The sequence below is a fragment of the Tiliqua scincoides genome, chromosome 7 (genome assembly GCF_035046505.1).
Source record: "Tiliqua scincoides isolate rTilSci1 chromosome 7, rTilSci1.hap2, whole genome shotgun sequence".
In the NCBI taxonomy this organism is placed as follows: domain Eukaryota; kingdom Metazoa; phylum Chordata; class Lepidosauria; order Squamata; family Scincidae; genus Tiliqua; species Tiliqua scincoides.
The window spans coordinates 25,368,806-25,393,906 of record NC_089827.1 but is presented as its reverse complement, the minus strand read 5'-3'; the positions used below and the strand labels follow the sequence as shown (position 1 = coordinate 25,393,906).

The following is a 25,101-nucleotide window of genomic DNA, read 5'->3' as shown; positions in this document are numbered from 1 at the left end:
ATGCAGAGGACACCACAGGATGCATTGGCATGGCTGCATCAGAGCTGGAAAGTTGGATAGGATTGAGCTCAGAGTCCCTTGTATGAAATTGGAATGAGGGACGCTATAGAGCAGGGTAGTTAAAAGTGTAAGGGAGACCTCATCTGTGTTGGGTTATTTTGAATGATTGCAGCATATAGTAGTTGCAAAAGTCTCGCCCATGTGGACTCCAAGCTGTGTTGGCATGTTATTCAGTAGTACTTGTGTGAATTGCCACAGGGAAACAGCATCTGTCACTGTGGTCCTGAGATGCATAAGAACTTTTGAATCAAGCTCAAGTGTTGAGTGTATGCATGTGTGAACTAGCCCCAAATTTCTGGATCTCACATTCAGGGACATGCCTCCCCACCAGAGTCCTTTGAAAAGCGCTGCCACATCTGTGCTTTCATACCTCACACGGCGGCACTGAGCCAATGGAGAGGCTCTGCCTCACCTGCCTCCCCAGCACATGAATGCGAGTGCTTACACACCTCCCACAGAGGTGGCGCTTTTTGAAGGACTCTGCCTTACCTCCGTTCCCAGTGAATGGCTGTGAGTGCGTGCACACCTCACACAGAGCTGGCGCTTTTTGAAGTACTCCAGTGGGGAGGCTCTGCCTCACCTGCCTCCCCACCCACCGCAGGTGCCTGAACACAATAGCATCTGTCACAGTGATCCTGAGACACATGAGAACTTTTGAATCGAGCTTGAGTGCATGCATGTGTGAACTAGCCCCAAGTTGCTGGCTCTCATGTTCAGAGATGTGTGGTGGGTGGGGAGGCAGGTGAGGCATAGCCTCTGCACTGGAGTCCTTCAAAAAGCACTGCCACCGTGTGAGGTGTTCAAGCACCCACAACCCACATGCAATACCTGGGCACCTCACTTGGTGGTGGTGGCTTTTTGAATAACTTTGGTGGAGAGGCTCTGCCTTACCTGCCTCCCCACCCACCACACGTCCCTGCTCATGTTGTCACTAACAGGCACAGGAGCCCTGCCAGAAAAAAAAGTTGGCACTCGTGACTTAAAGGCACTGAGCCCACCTAACAAGTGCGCCCTGCTCGCGTCTCCTTTCTTAGGGCGGTGCCTGAGGGTGCTGGTCATGAGGCTGAGGACCCTCAGCAGGCAGATGAAGGCGGGAGCCCCTGCGCCCTCCCCAAGATGGCCGCCTGAGGGGGTGCGGCACCCTCGGCAGGCCACTGCTCGTCAGCGAGGGAGGGGCGGCAGCGAGCGGGGAAAGGGGCCGGGACGAGGCTGTGCTCTCGGAGGAGCCGCTGAGGGGAGGACTGCGGCGTCCTATGGTGAGGCGCCGCGCACTCTGGAGCTGCTGCCTCGAGCTCCTCGGGCCGTCGTTGGCGCCTGGCAGGTGGAGGGAGGCGGGTGGCCGCAGTCGTAGTCGCAGGGCGCAGGAGGAGGAGGCGGCGGCGGGCGAGGGGAGCAGCAGCTCCGTCATGGACGAGGAGGAGGAAGAGACCCCCCAGGAGAGGTGAGCCCGCTGCGAGGGCGGTCTGTGGGGGGCGGGAGCGGCTTCTGGGGGGCCCCCCACGACGGGAGGCGCCCATGGCTGGGTCACCACTGCAGAGCTGTGGGGCGCACAGTTGCGTAACAACACACAGTGCTGTGCAGGGTGACCAAGGGGGCAGAGCCATGGTATAGAAGAGGGGACTGGGGCAGGTGCTGCTCAGCATGGAAGGGTTTGAGAACCTAGTGCCTCTTCTTTGCATTGGTTCAAGGTGTGGGTACTCTGGCCCCATTTGTATCTGGTCACCCCAGCAGGGACTTGCCGTGGGTGGGGAGGCAGGTGAGGCAGAGCCTCCCCACTGGAGTCCTTTGGAAAGCGCCAAAGCACACCTCACATTGCAGCAGCGCTTTTCAAAGAACTCCAGTGGGGAGGCTCTGCCTCACCTGCCACCCCAGCATATGCTGTGAGTGCTTGCACACCTCACATAGAAGCGGCGCTTCTCCAAGGACTCCAGTGAAGAGGCTCTGCCTCACCTGCCTCCCCAGCACGTGCTGTGAGTGCCTGCACACCTCACATTGCAGCAGCGCTTCTCCAAGGACTCCAGTGGAGAGGCTTTGCCTCCCCTGCCTCCCCAGTGCATGACTGTGAGTGCATGCACTCCTTACAGGGAGGTGGCGCTTTTTGAAGGACTCCAGTGGAGAGGCTCTGCCTCATCTACCTCCCCAGCACATGGATGTGAGTGCTTGCACACCTCACATGGCGGTGAAGCTTTTTAGGACTCCTGTGGGGAGGCCCTGCCTCACCTTCCTCCCCAGTGCATGGCTGTGAGTACTTGTATACCTCACAGGGAGGTGCCGCTTTTTGAAGGACTCAGTGGAGAGGCTCTGCCTCACCTGCCTCCCCAGTGCATGGCTGTGAGTACTTGCATACCTCATACAGGGGTGTCGCTTTTCAAAGGACTCCTGTGGATAGGCTCTGCCTCCCAAGCCACCCCATATCCGTGCTGTAAAGCATTTTTATTTCACAAGGGAAACAGTTCTCTTATGTCTTACCTCTTCTCTTCTCTTGCAGTATTTATTCCCCGAATTTGCTACCTCTGTAGCTCACTCTGTAACTCCCTTGGTTTTAAGAAATGTATTTCTCAGCCACAGGATGAAGCGAGCCTTTTTACAAGTGACACAAACCTAAATGTGTTTGCTAAGTCCGGTTGTACTCAGTGGCACTTACTGTCCCTGAAAGTGTGCATAATCTTTAGTCTAACAGCACAATCCTATATATGTTTACTCAGAAGTCCCATTGTTTTCCATGTGGCTTACTTCCAAGAAAGTGTGCAGTGTATAGGATTGCAGCCTAAGGGTCCAATCCTATCAAACTTTTCAATGCTGTTGCACCAATGCCAATGGGTACAATGTGCTGTATCCTGCAGTGGGGGGGGGGCAGTTATGGAGACCTCCTTAAAGTAAGTGAATGCTGATTCCCTTACTTTGAGGCTGCATTGTGGCTGCATCAGTCCTGGAAAATTGGATAGAGTTTGGCCCTAAGGCTTGAATCCTGTGCTCAGGCACTCAAGAGTAAACCCAATTGGGTTCCATATGACCAATGTCCAAGTAACCATGCTTAGGGTCAGACTAAAGCAATGAGATTGGTTTTTTAAAGTCTGATTTAACTCGGACTTATTTCTGAGGAGATGTGCCTAGGATTGAGCTGCACAAATGCTCTTTAATCTGGATGTCACATGGGAATGTTAATAATGTGAGACTGAAAGTGGAGGATTGCCAGGGTTGCATTGAATGTACCTTGTGTCCAGTGTGGTTTGTTTTCACAGTACCAAGTGCATTTAAGCTTCTTTTATCTTAATTTGTACAATTTTATCTTAATTTGTGTGTGAATATTATCACATGGGTTTGACTGTGAGAGAGGTGACCCCTAAATGTGGGAGTCCTTTCTCACTTTTGAGATCCATTTTAGTTTCATGTGTGAAAATGCATTGAGGTTTTTTTTTACTTTTAAGTTATAGTTGCAAAAATGGATTTCAGCATCTTAAAAGTGACCATGCGTGTGAATTGCATATGCAAGTGGATTATGTTGATTTAACAGTTGTGCCTGAACTGGTTATGGATGGGGCTGCTGCCTTCCCCAGCCATCTGCTGTGTTTCAGGCCCTTTCTGAACTTACATGGTGATATGGTCAAATGACTAATACATTGTCTGAGTGAGGAGTTTCCACCCTGCCTATGGGTACCTGACAAATCAGTATGCTTTGCTGCCTTGCAAGTTTGGAATTTACAAGACAATATCCTGATGGAACTTAAGCTTTTTGACACCACACTTTGTATTGGGGACACACAAAGAGGGTCCATCTTTATCATCGATATGTTGATGAATTTCTGTTTGTATTTAGTTGGAATGAATTGAGAGAGCACAGTTATGTTTTATGAACATGACTACTAACAAGCAAGGTGAGAGTGGCTGAAGTCCATCTCTTTCCTATAACAAGACTCTAGAGTCCAAGTTAATCTGTTCCTGGTTCTATAATTCATAGCAGTGCCATATTATGATTTGCTACAGTTTGGCAGTTGTACTTTACAGTTAAGCTTGAAATACCATGGCTGACATTATAGTTTTTCATGAATGAAAAGCTACGTGAAAAGGATCCAAGATGAGTTAAATTGAAAAAAAAAATTGTTAAATTAAGATATTCTCACCCAGTACTTTCAGTACTTTGCTCCCCGCTCTCCTGAGGAGATCTTGCTCATTTTTTGCTGGTGAATAAGACTGTGCTGGAGAATGAAAGCCAGACAGATCAATTCAGTTGCTATAGTTCTAATCTTCTTCATTGACATGGAAATGTGCTGCAGCAATCTTCATAAAGGATGTTATGTAATATCTGCTCCCAGACTTGTATGTTTTGCAACACTGATGTCTTGTTTAACACTTGCACCTGAAAGTAAAGTTTAGTAGCTGAATATTTGAGGCAGATGTGGATATTCTGTAGGCTTAAGCATAGCTTATTTAGGCTGAAATCCTGTCTACACTTATCTGGGAGTAAGCCTCATTGACTATAACTGGACTTACTTCTAAGCAGACATTCATAGGATTGGGCTTTTAAAAACCTCTAGTTGATCTCAGGTTTAACAGAAAAATGAGCATCTGACAGTTTGTCCAGTATGAAATATACTGTACAATTTACTGGCAAACTCATTTTAAAATGGTATCAATAGATGGTGTAAAAAGCAACTGTGTTAAATGTGATTCTGAAAAAGAATAAGGGTTCCGAATGTGATTTTTAAAAATGTGATATGGGATTGTTGAGAATAGTATATTTCCCCATTTTGTATGTATGTTTACTTTTTTGACCTAAAAAGACACATCTACCTTCCACTAACCCAGAGAAATTCCTTAATTTTTTTAATTAGTGTACCATCACCATATGCCCTCTTTGGACTGATTGGATCTTTCTGACCCCACCCTAACCCTCATTGGCTATTGCTTCATGTACTGTACTATTTCTTCCTTACCTGCCTAGCCCCCATGCCCCTTTCTTCTCAACTACTTCCCTCCTAGTTCTACACACACACGCACCACTATTTCCAGTTTGAGTTAACTGGGCTTTTGGCTGACACAGTATTGTGACCATACGTCTCCTTTCTGTAGTCCCAGTGGCACTGCAACCTTGAGCTGGATTGTTTGCATGCCTGTTTCCATCAAAGCATAAGGAATGTGTGCTCTCCTCAACTGAGGTCCTGCCTTGAAATGTGAAAGCAACTGCCTCCTGGTAGCTCCACTGCATCCAGCTAGAAGCCAGTGGGGGGCGGCGGGAGGATAAGAACAGGGACTATTTTCCCTGTACATGCAGCGCTCTGAAGGCTGCACAGTGTGCATTGGTCAGGACTGATTAACTACAAATTAAGGATTTCTCTTAACTTTTCAGCCCTGTATGTATTTGGAAAGGAGCTGTCCACTTCTTCTAATTGCTTGCAAAGGCAAGGCACCCAGAATTCTAGTACTGAAGTGTAATTTCTTTTAAGTTATAAGGTCTAGTCCAACCCCATCTAGTCCAACCCTATCACCACCAATCATCACCAATCCTATTAGGTACTAGTATTGTTGCAAGGTTGAAAACGCAACTCAAGAATAACTCGGTACTCAGGAGTGAAGGTTCACAGGCTTTTTATTTCATTGCAAGCAATGGGCACCTCACGGGACTAGTGTCCAAAGCATGAGAGCAATTCTTAATATGGATTCCAACTTTTTATACAATTTTTGGGCCCTTTGTCCCAAAATCTTCCCATTGGCTGAAATTTGACATCAGAAATGGGGCTAACTCCTAATAGGATACAGATAAGGTACCATTTACATAAAAGATGGGAAATAGTTGGGCAATAAGTGGGCAAAACAACTGATTGGCTCTGATTTACATACAGGTGGGGTTTCACCTTAAAACCTAGAAAAGTACAAAAGTTTAAATCCCAGCAGGGTGCACTATAATTTCATTTACCCAGTGTTTAATTTCATTCACATAAATCAGGCCAATTATACAGATTGTTTGACACGTAACATCATTAAAATAGAGCAATATAACACAAATACTTAAAGACAGATGTGAAGGTCAACATGACTTCATATGACTTCATAAGATAATTTCTTGGCAGAACTTACTCATCCCACATTAGGATGGCCTGGTTTGAGCGGCCTATCTTATCTCCTCCTTTTCTGTGTGTTAGTAAAGCACTGTGGTGCCCTCTGCAAACTTTTGCAAAGCAAAGGCTTTTAAACTTCTTTTAACAGTTTTATTAAAATCAAGCTGTTTTGGTTCCCTATGCCTTCTTCTATGATTATTATGTCCCCTTATATGTGGGTTACAGGTTACTTTGTCCCTATATTGCATATATGTGCTTTTACTCTAAATCAGTGAGCGAATGTTTTTGCCAAAGCATATGAGGCCCATCTCTCCAGTAGCTGCCAGAAACTGGTACCTGCTATCTCTTGAGCTACTGTTACGTGAAAATCCCCTTTTTCCTTTTAAGTTGTGATTTTTATGTTATTATGGACTAAAATATCATACAGGCAAAACTTCTCATACAGGTCACAAAGGAGTCAAGTCACAAGCTCACCTATTTCTCTAGGGACACTGGAAAAGTAAATCATTGTTTAAGTGTCTCTTAATCCAATCACTGTATATGCAAACACCTTAGGGGAGGAAGACTCTAGTAACAAAGTCTAAATCATTGTATTGTTTAACTTAATAACTACTTAAGTACCGTATGCAGATTTGAAATGGTCCTGGCCTACTGAATGTTTCAGTTCCCCCTCTCCCCCCCAGGAAGCCAGCCATGGCTGATAGCTGACTTCCTGATATTTGCATGCTTCAAGTGCCCCACTGTGTGTAGTGAGCAAGTGCATCCAGATCAGCTCTGGGTCACATCCAGGTCAGCAAAAACCCTTTTAAGAGAGAGCTCTGGCACATGGTCTCTCTCTCTGGCTGCCACTCCAAGGCAGAGGTCCTCTTTCCAGGACTCCTCCCCCATCCATCTGCTCCTCAGGACAGGTAACTATATCTGCATCTGGAACCTTTTCCCTTCTCACCCCCTTTTTTTCTCTCCCCTTCTCTGCCCATCTTTAGTCAGCAACTGGGTTGGCAGACCAGGGACCCCTAAAATCCTCCCCTACAAATTTCCCTTTTCTGATTTCCTCGGATGCACCAAATACACTCCACACGCAACCACCATGAAGGATAGGTACACTGGATCCAAGTACTAGGATTCAAGTAGACATATATTTACCATTTTTCCATGTACATTATGTATACCTGTGTGTTTTTGTAATAAAAATATAATCTTTGATTGAAAGTTATCTTTCTCCCAGTCTCCTCCTTAAGCTAAAAGGGAATTTCTCTGCATTACGCTGGATTTTGTTATCCAGCCTATGGTCCTGAAGTTTCCAGTAAGGGCAGTGTACTAATTCCCCTAAACAAATCAGCCCTCTTTTGGTAACACTACATCCTTTGAAGCTCAAGCAGCTTTAATCAGACTAGTAAAAAGGATTCTTTATTAAAGCCAAGCAGCTTTTACATTGTGTGTTGCTATGCTTTAGCAGTGCAGGCATTCACATGTGGGCTACAGTTTGGGGACAAGGGCTACCATGTGTTAGTATGACTTCAAAAGCTTGGTTTTACTTTACAGATGTTCTGGGAACAGAACACCTCAATCCATATTGATAATGGTGATAAATAATATAATCTAAGAACATGTTTTTTTTTAATGTTCAGAGATCGTCCCATACCCCCATCGTTTGGTTCCCATACCCCCAAGGGGTATAGATACTCCTAGTTAAGAATCTCTACTTTAGAACAATTAAATGTGAACTCTCAGTTATGGGTGAACAGAAGTATTATTACTTATGACAGAGCCATCAGCACCCAAGCTGCTTTTCAACAGGTCCCTGCCCTGAGAGACTTACAATTTAGATTATGTGAACAGCACTCTGATCAGCAGAGTGAAAAACGATAGTAGACTCTCTAGAAGGGTAACTAGTAACCTCTTCAGTATGTCACTTGATTTTAATATATAATGGTTTATTAAAAGTGTTCTCCAAAAGCATTTTAAAAAAATCCCTGAAGTGTATCTGGAATTGCTGCAAATGGAGAGTGAGGTGCTGGGCAGGTGGTTTAGTGAGAAAGTGTTTAAAGGATCTTCTTCTTGGTCAGGTTTTGCTTTTATATTCTCCAAATAGCCACAATGTCTTATATTTTCCCCTCAGGTTGGATTGGTTGCTCAGGCTAGAGACTTTTCCCATAATACTTTGCGGGGTGCACCTTGACTTGTTTACTTAGTTGCCTGGATTTTGTGTTTTTAACGAAACTTACCATTCAGATGTGCTTAGCATTATAGCCTTGTTTGCTTCTCTTTATGGAGAACTGTAATCTAGATGATGATAGGTTGTGTTGTGTATTGTTAGACTAGTCCATTGGGATTGACTGTTTATTTGTTGTATGGTAAGTATCTTTGAAGATCACTGTAAATGGTTCTGCTAGAAAAATTGGCTTTCATTTCATCCTCTTGCATGTCTTTAATTTGTATTCATATTTATTTCAATTGTGGATTTATTTCGACTTGCAAGAATCATGGCAATCCAACAAATTATTTTCCATAGTGGCTTCCCTGGGCAACCTAAGCCTCACTTTTGTTATCCTTGAAATTTTTCCTCCTAACTCCATGTACCTTTGTCAAAATCTGTCATTTTCATGCTTTCATGCTGTGAGCCCCCAATTTTCTGTGTCACCTAGCTCACTGTTGGCACCCTATGCATTTTCATTTTATTTAGTTAACAGTGCTGCTTTTCAGCCATAATGGTTCTCAAAATAGTTCCCAGTAATAAAATCAGATTTATAATATTGTCCTCACAATTACACATCTCAGAAAGTGTATCTAGCCATTGAAGAATATACTTGTTAGAATGCAGTAGTAGTACATTCTGGAACAGTTGGCAATAGTGGAGTGAAAAAATTCCTTGACCTATAGCAGGGATGTCCAAAGTTTTTGGCAGGAGAGTCACATCACCTCTCTGACACTGTGTTGGGGGCTGGGGGAAAAAAAGAATTAATTTACATTTAAAATTTGAATAAATTTACATAAGTTTACATAAATGAATATATTAAAGATGGACTTATATGAATGAATGAAGGTCTTGCAATAGCTCAAGGCCTATAAAAGGCCTTGCACAAAGCAAGGCTGGCCTTTGCTGCTGCTACTGCATCACAGATGTGAAAGAGCAAGCAGTGGAGGGAGCTCTCATCCCACAGCTCACACGAGAGGTCAAACAGTCGCCCTCATGCTGAGAGAAGTTGTGTTGGGCCAGTGCGGGCTTCAACAAATCTCCAGAGGGCCAGAGGCTCATTGGAGACTGGGGACTCCCTGAGGGCCGCACTGAGAGGCCTCGAGGCCCGCAAGTGGCCCCCGGGCCGGGGTTTGGGCACCCCTGACCTATAGAGTTACAAAGAATCCCCCGATAATCTTTCTTACTGATCACCTGTAGCAGTGGTTCCCAAACCTTTTTGGCTGGCGACTCCTTTGACCTACTAGGCCATTGGCCATGGCTCCCCATTAGGGCTACAATTCTATACACTGTATAGGGCGGTGGGGTTTTTTTTTGCTGCTCACAGGGAGCCACCGCTCACAGTTTGGGAACCACTGAACTACAGAGTGCATTTCAGCTTTATAATACAGTTTTGGGCACCTTTCATGTTCCAGGTTCACAATATCAGATATTTTCTACAATGTGCCTAAAGCAGTTTTACTGCTGAGAAGCAATGAACGGAGGTTGCCTAATTTATAGTCAGTGAGTAGTTAAAATTGCTGAAGATTAGTTTCCAAAGCCTGTTTGTTCTAAACAAACACAAAGTTTGTGTTTGTTTAGAAAAAACTTTTTCCAAAGTTTCTCAGTCCAGCCTGAGTTTCAAGGTGGCTTGCTTGTGCATTAAAAAAGAAAGAGGAGCTGCTGAGCCCACTGGGAAATAGTAGCATTTATTTTGGCCCACTGGGCAGTAGTAGCAAGAAAGAATGCAAACCTGGGGCAGGTTTCCATAATGTTCCTTGTAATTTTTTCCCCCAACGCATTCTACCATTTCCTGCCTGGCAAGGGAGACGGGAAGCATTTAGAAGAGGAACAAACAAAACCTAAAACTAAAGAGTACTTTCCTCCCTGGCCATTCCCTCGAAAGAGCACAGAAACCACGTTCCTCTCAGTTTAGGTTCTTGTCCATGGAATAGTATCTTAAAAGAAGCAAAGTTGAATATCTTTCCTTTTCCCCCCACCTTTTAAAAATACTTAATAATTGCAGGTGTTTTTGAGAGATGTTGCAATTCTTTTTCCTTGTCAGCCTATGTAAACAGTGAGATAAGAAAGAGGGTGTGCATGTATAATATGAGAGGTCTGGGACTTCACCCAGCAAATGTTTTGGTACTCTTCATTCTGGTAAATTGTGCACACCAGGTTTCTCAGGGAAATGTGCTGATGTTGACAGCCTATTTTTTCATCTCTCCTTTCTCTGCTGTTCTCATTCCTTCCAAATGTCCTCTCTGCCTCTATAAACTCAGGCAGAGGCAACAACAGTATCGGTTGTCATTATGTAAAGATGCATAATCATCATACCCAAATTTATGTATATGTCTCCCCACTTTTTGTTTTGCTTTACCTAAGCCAGAGGGAAAAGCCCTCCATGGCCCAAAAGCTTGTGAATTACTCTGTGATCTTTTATGTAGTCCTAATAAAGGTATCGCCCTACTTTGGCTTTCGTTATTGGTAAAGCAATGAGGGGATTTTTGTTCTTGACAGTTATGGAAGCTCCGAGGACTGGTGTAGATAGTGCAGCTGTCTGACCCCCTGCTCCCCCCCCCCCAAATAAATAACTGGTCACAAGAGTCATCTTTTTGCATGAGCAGAATATAACATCTGACCTGGGAACTTGTAGAGAAGCTCAGTTTCTCTTTCTGTGATTAGAAAAAAGTTACAAGATTCTTTCTAATGACTGAAATAGCTCCTGATTGTTCTGCACATTTCCCTGTTGGCCATTAGCAGAAAGATGCAAAAGGAAAATATTTTTGAAGTTGCCTTGGCATGAGTTCTAAGGCTACAGTCCCCTGCACCTGGTTGCATTGCAGTAGAACTTCAGCACGCACAACTTCCTACAGCAGGGGCGCCCAAACCGCAGCCCGCGGGCCACTTGCGGCCTGCTGCGGGTCCCCATCCTGCCCCCAGGGGGTCCCCCCACCTCCGATGGGCACCCGGCTCTCAGCCCAGCCCGCCCTGGCCCACCGTGCGAGCTCCGCGCCTTGCTTTCCCTCGCTGCCACTGAGCTCAGTGGCAGCGAAGGAAAGACGAGTGCAGCCGGCGTGCAGGGCCTTTTATAGTGGGAAGGTAATGTGAGACTTGCAGGTCTTGCGTTACTTCCCACTATAAAAGACCCTGCGCGCTTGCCTGCTAGTCTCTGCTAGTCTCATGAGGGAGGGGAGCCCAGCCCAGCTCGCAGCACATCTCCCTCCGGAGGGAGGGAGGGCTGGTTGGCTGGCCAGCTAGCCAGTTCGCCGACCGGCCAGGCAGGCAACAGCACCAGCACATGGGCAGGCAGGCGGCTGGGCAAGCAGGCAGGCAGCCCAAGCGAGGGAAGGAGGAAGGGCGAGGGGGCAGGTGAGCAGGCGAGTATGTGAAAGTGTGAAAGATCCCCCCCTTCCATTTGTGTGTGTGTGTGTGAATGGGATCATAAACTGGCATGAAGATGCCCCCCTTTCTTAGGGTGAATGTGAGCATAAACTGGCATGAAGATCCCCCCCTTCTTAGGGTGAATGTGAGCATAAACTGGCATGAAGACCCCCCCCCTTCTTAGGGTGAATGTGAACATAAACTGGCATGAAGATCCCCCCTTCCTTAAGGTGAATGTGATCATAAACTGGCATGAAGATCTCCCCCCTTAGGGTGAATGTGATCATAAACTGGATTGAATTCATTCATTCATTCATTTTCAGTCTCTAATATATTCATTTATGTAAATTTATTCAAATTTGAAGTGTAAATTAATTTTTTTTTCTGGCCCCCGACACAGTGTCAGAGAGATGTTGTGACCCTCCTGCCAAAAACTTTGAGCACCCATCCTACAGGAATGAAATTTTAGAAACTGTAGGATTTGAGGAATATTGCCAGTGATGATTTAGCTCTGTGGGTTGTGTAGCTTCTTCCTTTTATTTTCAGTTTGAAGATCTGAGCATGTGCAGTATGTGAACCTGATGCTGAATTAATTTTCCAAAAAGAAAGAATTGGAAATGGGCCCAATCCTAAAGGGCCCTAGCACCGACGCTGAGTTCCAGAGCTGGTGCTGGGTGTCATAAACGTGCTGTAAAGCACATTTATGACACCCTTAGAGTAGAGAGTGCCAGGCCAGAACCAGTCAGCACTGGGCCTAGTGTGGCCTTCTGGAGCAAGGTAAGAGCAGGGGGAAGCATTGCAGGGTAGGGGGGAAGAACTGACCTGGGAAGGGGGTGGGACTGATGGAGGCCTCCCCGCTGGATCCTTTCCTCCGTGTTGGGCTGAAAAGCCCGACATGGAGGTTCTCAAGTTTCTGTCAGCCAAAGAGCCAGTAGAGACTTGAGAAGCCCCACTGCGGAGCCTGGGGATTACCTTGGGGGGAAGGGGACAAAAGTCTCCTCCTGAGAGACCTCCAGCAGCTTCCCAGTGCCCCCAAGATACGTTTGCCATTTTAGCACTGCATTTTAGCACATGCATTTGGGTAGGGGAAGAGTGTCTCCAGGGCAAGAGAAGAAGGTAGGAAGAAAAAGACAGACTGGATGGATATCATTTCCCACCTCCACTGGGTGCCTAGTCCACACCAGCCACATTTCTGTTTTAAGTTTTAGCTATTTACAGCACAATCCTAACTTGCGCTGGAAGCAGGCAGGCCAGCAAGCCTTCCTTGCATCCAGCTCAAGTTTGGAGCCAAAAGTGGCACAGCCCAAGGCAAGGGGAAATGTTCCCCCTTACCTCGTGTTGCGCTGTAGTGGCCCCAATGGTTCTATTCAAATCTGCACCACCCGACTAGGTGACGCAAATCTGAGCAGTCTGGGACTGCCCTGGGCTGCCTGGGAAACTGCCCTCGGCTGCCCAGAAACATCTTACTCCCACCAAGCTCGGCTGACACAACTCACATTTTCCTCGGGGCCTGTGGTGGTGTTGGAAGGCTGGTGCATGTCCGTGCGCCAGCCTGTCTCACAGAAGAGTGGCACAAAAGTGCTTTATGGCACTTTTGCGACATTCCCAGGCCAGTGCAAGGGACTTGTGTTGGTCCAAGTTCAGGTTTGGATTGGGCCCTAAATCTATCTCCAGGTCTTATTCCTCCATCCTGGTTGCAGTGCACATAGTTTTTCCCCCCCTACAGTCTGTCAAAAAGCATGTGTGCGCACAGGAATACGTATTGTACTTCTGACTGAAACATTTATCCGTCTTCAGGTTTTCTTCTCTCCCCCCTTAGCAATGGCCACGCCTGCCTTCCTGAATCTACAGTCTGCCTGTCAGCAGGGCGTATATGTGGATAGCTGCAAGAGGGTTGCAGTCACTGCTGCACCCACCACCTGGGAAAAGCAGCTGCATGAAACAATTGCTTCACTATGCCTCATGAGAAGGCCAGCCTTCTAGCAAGGCTCAGCAGAGAGTACCTGCTTTGCATGCAGAAGGTCCCTGGCATCTCCAGCTAGGACTGGGAAAAATCCAATCTGAAACCCCGGAGAGCTGCTGTCAGTTAGTGCAGACAATGCTGTCCTAGATGAACCAATAGTCGAATTCAGCAGAAGGCAGTTTCCTATGTACAATTCTTGCTTCCTTCATAAAAATAAAATTAAACAATATCTGTTATTTTAAGACTTAAGAATAATATATACTATGTAGAAGTTTTCCAAGAAAAAATTATTTTAGCACCAAGCTGCATGCTTGGAAGAATATGTGAGTTTGGCCCTTGTTTTTTCTTTTTAAATAGTACACGGGGGTTACATGCAAATTCCACAAAAATGCCATGGTGGGTATGGGGAGGGCTTTAACTCCTTGTCCCCCTCCAGTTCTTATCCTAATTGCACCTGTGGGTTTTTGTTCTAAATCACATTTCAATAATTTTTGGCTGTTGAAATATTTTTTTAGAAATTAATGCAGCTCATACAATTAATATGGTTTCTTATCCATCTTATTCTTATTTACCATCACGTAATCTTATTTACTACATATAAGTTAGATAAACTTGCCAAATCAGATCCCAAGTACTGTATTTAGAATACTAGAAAATATTCCTATTCAAAGTGTTCCAGAAAACTCTGATCCTTAATGCCTTTTTCCTTTGTATTTGGAAATGTACCAATTCATTTCAGTGGAATTTATTCCCAAATAAGGGTGCTCATAGCCTTAGGCTGGAATCCAAGACACATTGAATAGGGAGGAAATCCCCTTGTAATTAAGTAAACCTTATCCTGAGTAAGCATGTTTAGCTTGTGTAGCTTACATACAAGCCTAGATTATTTCATGACTCAAGGAACATTTTTTTGCTTTGGCACAATTTGTGGATCCTTTTATTGTCATAAATTGGAGGGAAGTAGTTAAATGCCATTGTTCTTCACAGAAGTCTATCAGTAAAAGGAAAAATAAGAGTCTTGTGGCGTCTTAAAGACTAAGAAATGTATTGCAGCATAAGCTTTCCTGGACTAGAACCCATTTTATCTGATGGGCTGGGCTCCAGTCCTTTCTTGTACTTTATGCAATAAATTTGTTAGTCTTGAAGGGGCCAAATGACAGTATAAAATGGCTATCTCTCTGGGTGTGAAAAGGAACTTGTACTGTAATGTTAAAGTTCATGGCAGTCCAAAGGTCCTTGCATTCCTTTCATGTACTCACAATGTACCTTATCAGTAATTTGTTTCCCATTAGTGCACACACCTAGGGTGTTTTTTGGCTATACCTTTTGATAGAACACAGATATTTCAATGTAGTTTGTTTCATTGCATTGTGCTGTAAATTATGCGTTGAATGGTATATAAACATGATGGTATCATTCTGACAAACCATGATTTTAGCAATTTTAGTCATTAGTGGTGTCACCCCTGTGCATGTCACCTGGTGCAGCCCACACGCCCTTAGTGACGCCACTGGTTTCTTCCAGAAGAGAACAGGAGGTTAAGTGTTGTACAGTTCTGAAGTTTTACCAGCTTACAATTTTGTCAAAGCATCAGAGATGGCAGATTTAAATATGTGAGTACATTGGAAATAGTAAATAAGTTTCGTCAATAGTGGGTAAAGAGAAATCAGACACTACTGCACAGGTGTATAGATTTATTGTGACTTTTTCTTATTTCAAAATTATAGTGAAGTAATTATGAATAAATGTTTATCTAAGAATCTCAGAAATAGTATGGTAACTTCTAATTGTTCTGTGGTGTTCTAGTGCAGGGGCTTCCAAACCCTGGCCTTTGGGCCTGATCCAGTGTGGCAGGATTATCCTTCCAGGCATGGCGCACTGGTGGCAAAGACTTACTGTTCATCACCACAGTCTTCTTTCTTCATGTCTGATCGTCACACAGCCTCACGCTGGACAGCCACTTTCTGTGGGAGATCAGGGCACAGAGCCTTCTGGAGTGACAGGTAGCAGAAGCAGCTGTCCAGTGCACGGATGTATGAAGATCAGGTACAAAGAGAGGAGGCTGTGGTGTGTTATGGTAAGGCTTTGCCACTGCCACACTGTACCTAAGGATAATCCTATCACGCAGTAGGCCATGGTTTGGAGACCACTGGTTTAATGTAATACGTCATTGTAGTGTGTGTAGAGATTTTTTGGAAGTTCAACATTTCTATAAATATTGAGGTGAAATTGAGAGAGAGAGAATAATAGTTAGAAAATATCATGTTTGAAGCAGTAATAAGATTACTTGGTTTTTTCATTCTCCTCATCCATCAAAGAGATAATAAAGTACTAGTAGTGACTTCATGTATTTCAGCATTTCCAAATCAGTCTGCTGCTGTAGCTCTAGGTTGTCTGGGGCGAAAGTATAAAATGAAGGGCCCCTTATTGCTGGAGTTTAAAAGATGGTTTAAATTTTGCCTGTGTCATGACCCCACTAGGTGGGTATGAGCAAGCCATTCCCTCTTAGCTTCAGCTCCCCAGCTGCAATATGGAGATTGTCTGTGCACCGTCCAGTGAACACTCAAGACAACACACATGGGAGAAAGGGCCACTTTATTAGCATTTCAATACAGAAGGGGAGTCTGAGACCGGCAGTTGCAGAGGCAGCGAAGCCCCTTTGTGATGCGGAGGCGGGAACACTGGGCAGCACCAGAACCAAATCTGTCCCCCAGGTTCGACAATAACCCAACTCTAAGCTGCGCCCCATTCTTCGGTGATGCAGCTCATCCAGGCCTATCCCGTAAGAGGAAAGCAGCCGGACCGCGGGCTGTGCTGCCTCGAACCGCTGAGCCTCTGAGGAGGACCCCGTGGTCCTGGCCAGGGCCCAGTCTATGTCCTTGTGCCGCTGGGCCCCTGAGGACTGCTACTGGGTTCCGCCTTGCCTATGCTGCCTGAAGGTGCACTCCAAAGTCCCTCTCATGCCTCTACCGCACCACCTGCCACAAGGAGGGGTCAGCCTAGCGCTTAACCCCCCCGCTCTCAAACTAGGGGAGAAGCGCCTTAAGGCCATCCTGCAGGTTTCTCAGAAAAATGTCCACCCTCTTCTCAGGCAAGTGCACCCCATCCTCCCTGTACAGAAAAGGTAGCGAAAAGGCGATTGCTGGATGCAATATAACCTGGCCACTGGTCCGTGCCACAAACTGGCCAATCTCCTTGGTAACCTTTCTCCGCGTCCTCTCCACCCTAGAGCAATGGCAGGCCCCCCGCCAGACTCACCACTGCAGGAGGTCCGACCAAACCACAGTGGTGCCGGGCAGCCAACCCTGAAGGGTGGTGAGGTCATTGCATGCTCGGAGCCTCAGCGACAGCCCGGACATCCCACAAAGATCATTTTCACCCAGGTGGATCACCAATACATCAGGCGGAAGGCTCTCCCTCAGGAACTCCACCATCACGGGCAGCAGCTGGACCCACCACATACCCTGCTTGGCCAACCAGCTAATTTGCATGGCAGGGCTGAGCCCGAGCTGCGTTCCAAATTGACTCGTGGCCGCCCTCTTGCAGACCCAAAATACAATGGAACGGCCACAGACCAGTACACGAACCAGATTCCCACTGCATCCTGTAGAACGAGAGAAGAGCAGTTATTGTAACAACCCCATGTCCCTTGCAGCGCTCCCCCTCCATATGGGGGGTGCCGACGAGGGAGCCTGTCTTTATAAAATCCAAACGTAGCACCTATATGCTGAAGAACGCCAACGTCCTATCCACTGAATGTCGTCCCCAGACAGGCCGTATGCTGCGGCCGCAGAAGCCGCTCCTATGTGCAGTGAATGAAGGCTATACTCCTTTGGCTGCAACCCCAAAGCTATTAGTGCACGCGAAAAGACCGCCCTAAACTGGAACAAAGTCAGCAGGGAGCTGTCCGCGTGTTGAAATAGGGGTCCCTGCTGTGCCCCAGAAATTGCGTCCCACCCCCCGCTGGAACCCCACCGGGCTACCCGGCTGTGGCGCGTGCTGGCGCCTGCCTGCAGCCCGGGGGGATGACGAGGGCACGCACGTCAGCCCCACCGGGTGGCCAAGTGCGGGGTGGTGGTGAGGGCAGGCCCCCCGCGCGGCAAGTAGCTGATGCCCCTAAGCCACCCAGGCAGTGACAACCACACTGCGGGAAAGGGCTCGGCCGTTGCCCACCCGCCCCCACCAGGAACCCCGTGAGGGTGCCCAAATATGACGCGCACTGGTGCTCACCTGCTGCCCGGGTGGGCGTGCACCGGGGGTAGTGGATAAGGCACACCAACCAAGCACGGGGGTGGCGGCGAGGGCACACCCCCCTGTGTGGCAAGGAGCCGGTGGCCCTAAGCTGCCCAGGCGGTGATAGCTGCGCTGTGGGAAAGAACTGGGCAGCCGCCCCACCCGAAGCGCAGCCCATTGCCACGGCGACTGTGAAGCCAGGGAGATGCCCTCCCCAAGATGGCGCCCGCCGCCCTGCACCACTCAACCCTCCTGAAATGGCGCTCAAGCATGTGCACCTCTCTCTCCCAGCCGGGCACCCTTCCCAAGATGGTGCCTGCCGGGGCCGCGCCATACCAGAGAGATGCCCTCTCCAAGATGGTGCCCACCGCCCCGCACCACTCAATATGACCCTCAGGCATGCATGCCTGCCACGTGGCCGGGTGCAGTAGTCAAGATGGCGTCTGCCACGGCTGCGCACACCCACGCGCCGAGAAGGTGAAGAGGTGGCAGGCCAGACCCACACCCCCATGGCGCTGCAAACCAACCAACCTGGTCGTACCCCCCGCCGCCGTGCACCTGCCACAAGGGGCAGGCTGCACAGCTGTATCGCGGGGGGCCCGCAGAGCGCCCGCCCAGTCATACTCCCAGCGCTGTGCACCTAGGCTGCACAGCCGTATCATGGGGGGGGGTCTTGCAGAGGTGACCCACCGAGGCCGGTGACCTGGCTGCCTCGCGGGGGGAGGGTCCTGCAGAGCCACAGAGGCCGGTGACCCCACAGATGCTGGTCCCTCGGCACCGCCACTGGCGCTACACTGGGGATGTGGCATGATCAGCACAAGGAGGGGGCTGACCAAGGAGCCTCCCTCCCCCGGGGAACTTCCCCCCAGGGTGCTCACTAGCCCCTTGCCCTACTCACCCCACACCTCACCAAACCATGGGCTGCGCGGGTCCTGATCCACTGGATACCAGGTGCTGGGGGGAGTGCTGTGTCCACACAGTGCCCACGAGCAAAGAGGAAGAGGGCTGATGCCATGTCCTTAAAAAGACCTCTGTATCTGCCCAGCTCTGGTCCTCCTCCAATCCCCTCACAGGGGAAGGGGCTCATGTGTTCCAGATCGGGCCATACAAACCCCGATCACCCTGTTTATAATTGGGCAATCAGCATAAGAATACTAACCTTGCAGACTTACTGTAGGAAGTCTATCAGTATAATGCAGTACACTGAAGTGCTTTGTACACTTGGAAGTGCTATACAAATACTAATATAGCATACTGTTGGCAACCTTCAGTCTCAAAAGACTATGGTATCGCGCTCTGAATGGTGGTTCTGGCACAGCGTCTAGTGTGACTGAAAAGGCCGAGATTTGGGAGTGACAATCTCTTCCACACTGGGAGCAAGTGTAGTGCAAGTTCCTACTAATTGGCATAGTCCCTGCTAACTGGGTAAAGAGTCCCTCTTTAAAGTGGTTGATTTTTATCTCTAGCAGGGGAAGAGCAACTACAGCTTGAGACTAATTTTTCCCCGTGGGTTTGAATGATAAAAGGCACTATAGCAAATCAATTTAAAAAACAAAGTTTCTTTGCTCCAGTGCAGGACCTTAAACACTCAAAGAGCCATTTGGACCCGTTTTCCGGAGGAAAAAAAATTCAGGAGCCACAAAACCCTTCTGACATCTAAAATGAAGATAACACTGCATATATAGTTTTGTGTTTTTTTTTTTTACCTTTATGCTCTTATAGGTCCCATTTTTATAATGTAGCCCCCTCTTGTAGCTTTTAGTTAGTTTTGTCATACATTCTTGTCCTGTGTTTTCAGACGCCTGGTCCTCTGTGGTGTTTTGCCTGATTCCAAGGCCATTCTCTGCCTGGAGAATTATGCCCACTTTAAGCAAATTAGCTCCCCTTCTTTCCCCCAACAAATGACCCTGGTTCTGCCCTGCACTCCTGCTGGACCCCGCCTCCAGGGTAGCTCGCCTGTTCAACCTGCAGAGGTCCTCTCTCCTGCCAGCAGCCTCCCGCCACTACAGCAGACCCTTGGTCCTCAGCAGGTCTTGGGCACAGCAGCCACACACCAAACTCCAGTGTCTCCAGCAGTCCATTAGTCACAAAGTCAGTCAGAGTATCCAGGGCAGAGTCCAAAGTCAATAAGCCAAGTCACAGTCCAAGGTCAGATTCCAAAGTCAGTCAGTCAAATCAGTCAGAGTATCCAAGTCAATAAGCCCAATCAGTCTCCTCTCCGACATGCACTCCTTCTCCAACCCACACCCCCCCTTCCTGCCTCAGGTGTTCCTTATATCCCTGAGGGCCCTATTGCCTTCAAGTGGCTGCAGCTGTGCAGCACACTCTGGTGGATGCCCAGGCCTTACCCTTAAAGGGGCCACTGCTGACACCACATCTACCTCCTCACCAGATTTTCCAGGATTCCAATACATATGTCGGTTATGACATCTGCTTATCTTACATGGATACTAAAGAACTCCCCCCACCTTCCAGAGGCACCCTGCTGGAAGGAAAAAAGGACACAGACTCCAGAGGTGGGGAAGAGAAGAAGCCAGAGGTGGGGGGCAGCCACAGGCCAGCTTCTGCCCTGCCTGCCTGTCCTGCCTCACTCAGGCTGCAACCCTCTCCACACTATCCTGGGAGTAAGTCCCATTGACTACAATGGGACTTCTGAGCAGACAAGTTGGTTGGAGCTCTCAGGTTGCAGTCCTCTCCACACTTTCCTGGGAGGAAGCCTCACTGACTACTTGTGAGTAGACCTGTATAGGAGGGGGCTGAGGCTGCAGCCCTCCACACCTTCCTGGGAGGAAGCCCCACTGACTACAGCTTACTTGTGAGTAGACCTGCACAGGAGGGGGCTGAGGCTACAGCCCTCCACACCTTCCTGGGAGTAGCCCAGGGACTACATCGGAGCTTGCTCTCAAACAGACCTGCATGGGCTCCCACTCACCCATCCTTGCACTTGGCCTTGAGCAGGCTCCAAGGCTGCAATCCCAGATGCCCTTTCCTGGGAGTAAGCTTCATCTGCTGTTATGGGGCTTACTACTGAGTAGACACAGAGGATGTCTCCTCTGCTGTGGAGGAAAAGCCTTTCCTTGCACTGAGTGGGGACCTGGTCAGGGAAAGGCGGGCTGCAAGGGCTCGCAATGGCTGAGGAGGAGGGCATCCTGCTGGAGAGTTGGGGAAGGGAAAAACAGGGAGCTTAAGCCTGCAGAGCGGACAAAATTGAAAAGGGAAACCAATGTGGGGGTGAAGGGAGAGGAGGGCAGTGAGCTCAGGGGGCAGAGGGAAGCAGCCTGCCCTCCCAACACAGCTGCCTCCTGTTACCCCCTTTGCCACTTTCACCGGGAGGAGCCGCAGCAGACAGCTGAAAGAGCTGCATGCTCTAGAGCCGCAGGTTGCTCCAGTGATTTGAAAACAGCCTTACTGACCTTTGTGATGTTAAGATAGTCATTAAGACTCTAAGACAATCCAATAATCAGTCTCTCTCAAGGTGCTTAGAAATGCTTCACTCTGACCCCTTCCTTCACCAATGCAAAGTATCTTTCTTTCAGGGGAAGGGAGGGGCCGCTGGAGAGAGAAGGATTGATGGATTGTCAGCCAGCTGCCCTCTCTCTCTCCTTAAGGAGGCTATTGTTAAAGGACTGTTCAGTTTTTTAAACTGATTTTAAAGGGGTGCATTTTTCTCCTTCTCCAGGGATCAGCACATTCCTTCTCATTTGCAGGGGCCATTCATGTTGAGTCAAATCTATGTATAAAAAATCCATGTATAAATAGGCTGGACCTGCATGCCTATTCACTCCTGCGTAATGTCTCTTCTAGTGGCTGTTGCTAGTGTTTCTTTTGCATCTTTTTAGATTGTGAGCCTTTTCAGGATGGAACCATTTGATTGTTTATGCTTTGTAAACTTTTTTTTATAGAAAAAATGTATAAATATTTGTAGTGCAGAATAACAGTCTATCATCATTGTTATAGTTTATTGATAGATGTTATTCCGGACATTGGTATTTGCTGTAGCAGCCCTACATTACATTGCAATGGGAATATTGGATGCATATATTTGCCGTGTAACTGTATTGACTACTGTTCTTTGTCTCATGTCCAGTACACAGAAACTTTAAAGATTTCACAGTTAATTTGGTTGAGATTCAACCCTCCATGCCACCTCTTTGACTTCCTTTGATTCCTCCACCCTTTGTTTCCTCTTCCTTATGCTCATCCCCTTTCACCAATACTGTATCTTTTTCCCAGGCACTGTGTGAAGTTCTCCATTTTTTTCCTTCCATCCTTGGTTAACCATGCCATCTTGGCCCTATATTTCAGAAGCTCTGCCCTCTCCATCTCCACTTCCCTGCTTCCCAACCCACCATCTCTTGGCCTTTCTCTCACTCAGTTTCTATTTTACTTGCCTCTTCCCACTTCTTTCCAGCCTGCAATGCAGTGTACCTCCAGTCCTCTTGTTGTTTTCCCATGAAAGTGACCTTTCAGTGGAGTGTAATTGAAACATTATACAGTTGACCACTACCCTCTGAGAGTTATATGATTCATGAAAATTTTATAATGTTATGGTAACTCAGCCAGCGGCTTGGAGGCCTGGTATATGACAATATGTTATATATTTTCTTGCTGGTATCAAATACCTCTTTAATAAGATGTCACTCTCCAAACTATGAGGGTAAGTATTGCACTGAGGGCAAGCCATAGCAGATAGCTGTGAGGTGAACTGCAGAGGGTGCTCAGATCCAAGTGGGTAGCTGATGACTGGGTACTGGTCAAAGGATGATGGCAGACAAGGTGTAGAAAGGTTGCACTTTGGGATTGGATAGTGATAAGTATTTTTAGAAGTTAATCACTAATCCTTCTTCTGATTTCTCTTTTACCTCCAGTGGAAAAATTAAGGGTGGGTTCCTAGGTATCCTCTGGCTGGAGAGTTTGGCCTGTCAACCCCTTTGCATTTGATGTGTCTGCTTAATGAGTCCCTTGCACATTATATGCACTTGTTTCTCTTCTTAAATACACTTCTGATCACTAATTGTTTTAACTGTACGCCTCTTGGGGCCTTGAGTACTCCAGTTCTAAATAATTGGATTAACAATCAAGCTATTGTTTTTTGTAAGGTTAATAGAGGGCAGCTGGAAAACATTTTACTGACTAATCCCCCATGTATGTGAATTCTACTGAGCTGGGATTTCTTTTTTGACTGTTTTCCTAAATTATTGGATGTCTTTGTGCTGTTTGAGATCTGCTGAGAACTGTGAAGGAATGCCCTGATTTTACCTCATTTTGTCCTGTATTTTATATAATGTTATATGTTGTATTTCAATAGTGGAAGAATAAAATAGCAACCATAAACTGGCCTGGGAATTCTCTAGAATCAAAAGGTTGGCTCAGGAAAGAGAAACTAAAAGTATTAAAGGGGGAAAAAAACTTGAAGGCAGGGTCTTAGGAAATGAAGAGCTAAAAACCATTTCTGGGAATCAGAATTGTGGGCTTGGCAACAGGATTGGTCCAAAATTAGGGCGGGGAAGGTTCAACTCTTCCTAATATTAACTGAGACAGAGGTAACCTTGGAAGCTGGGAAGAGCAGAACTGGAGAATCAAAGGAAACTGATGCAACTTGGTGAGATTTGAAGCAGTCTGCTATCAAGCTGAATGGATTCAAAACTGAGTCTTGGCTGATAGAGAAGTGATTCTGGTTTGGACCAACTGGATGAGATTATCCCTGTTTATCTTATGTCCTCTTACGTTCCCTTGGATGGTTTTGTTTGCTGGTTCAAATTGTATTTTTAAAAAAATATACAGTCACTAGTAAAAGTTTATTACATTGGTTTCCAAGTAGCCTTTCCTTATGGAGTTCCCACTCCATCCCTAGTAGCCAGTTTCACCGTGTCAAAATGTTGCCTGGATATAAACCAAAGGAATGTTCTCAAGGTAAAAAGATGATTAGTGGAGGCAGCTTTACAGAAAGATAAATCTTCAGGTGGTGACAGCTGGAAGGACCATAAGATGAAGGATCCAGAAGGCACAAATGTTTTAGTTTTGCTCACTTTTCCTCCCACTTACAGTGTTGGCTGTTATGGTTTGTGTTGCTGACTCAGCAAAGATTCATATTATGAAGAAGTCAGTGTCAGTGCATTTGGATAGCTTTGGCTTTATTATGTTAGGTAGCATTGCATCTTCCATAAATTTGGAAGCTAAAGTGTCAGGAGACTGGTGGCAGATTTGTTTGGAGGGCATTCTTTTTCTAAAGTCAGTTCGTCTAATCCAGGGGTGCTCAATAGGTGGATCGTCATCTACCGGTAGATCGCTAGGCAAAATGAGTAGATCACGGAGCCCTGTCTCTCCAAACTGTTAATATGTCAGTTTTGTCTAGTGACTAGATGAAACTGACATATTTAGCTGACACTAAACTGAAAATGACACTTTAGCTGCTCTTTAGGCATGCAGCAACAAAACTGACCAAACTGACTAGACTCCAGCAGGGGCTCCATACATTAAAGGGGGTGTCTGTCAGACGCGTCCTTCCCCCCTGGTAGATCTCTGGGCCTTGCTGGGTTTCAAAGTAGCTCTCGAGCCAAAAAAGTGTGAGCACCCCTGGGCCTAATCCATCATCCATTAATTTTTTTTTCCAGAGATTCCCACTTGTAGATAAAAATGCTCAGGTACTAAATGTCACTTTGCTCAATGAACTGTCTAATTCATGAGCTTGCACCAAGGCCTCTGAGAGTAATTTTATCAGGGAATACAAAGTTTATTTTGGGCCCCTTCCCAGAGGGAGAGGGGCAAAACAGTGTGGGGGAGGGTAGTATTGGGGTGGGCAGATTGGGGGCAGGAGGGAGGAAAACAGGATGGAGGGAGAGTGGCAATAGCTGGAAAAGTCTTTGGAGCCCAGGTCTACCTGCCCAAACAGCAGGTAGACCTGGCAGCTTGATGCAATAACTAAACACAGTGTTAAGTCCCTCTAGTCTTTTAAATATAGAAAATCATTGCAAAAAAAATTAGCATTGTCATACTTAGGCACACACTAGAATGGAAAGTGCCCTGTGTGCACCAGAACTGACTTCTGCAGCAGCTGTAGTCCCACAGCTGTGTCCTTGAGCTCCTATATGCTCCTTCATGGTAAGCAGAGCCACAAGCCAAAGAGCTACTGTAGCAGCCCAGTTTCCTCCCAGATTTGACACTGTGTTAAGGGATGTCATGTATGCATTCTTTGGCCTGGCTCATGTGGCTTATGGCAGCATCTACCTGTG

The 25,101-nt window shown here is 46.9% G+C and overlaps 1 protein-coding gene across 2 annotated transcripts in view; it reads left to right on the top strand.

The window, feature by feature from the left end:
- The first annotated feature begins 1,229 nt into the window (after positions 1–1,229).
- Positions 1,230–25,101, top strand: part of NAPEPLD (N-acyl phosphatidylethanolamine phospholipase D) — a 38,470-nt gene continuing 14,598 nt past the window's right edge. For both annotated transcript variants that reach the window (XR_010794718.1, XM_066633117.1), the window contains exon 1: positions 1,230–1,501. Coding sequence is in view for 1 of the 2 variants with exons in the window: in XM_066633117.1 (XP_066489214.1) it covers positions 1,314–1,501 (188 nt within the window). In the remaining variant the exon portion in view is untranslated. The remainder of the gene's footprint in view (positions 1,502–25,101) is intronic.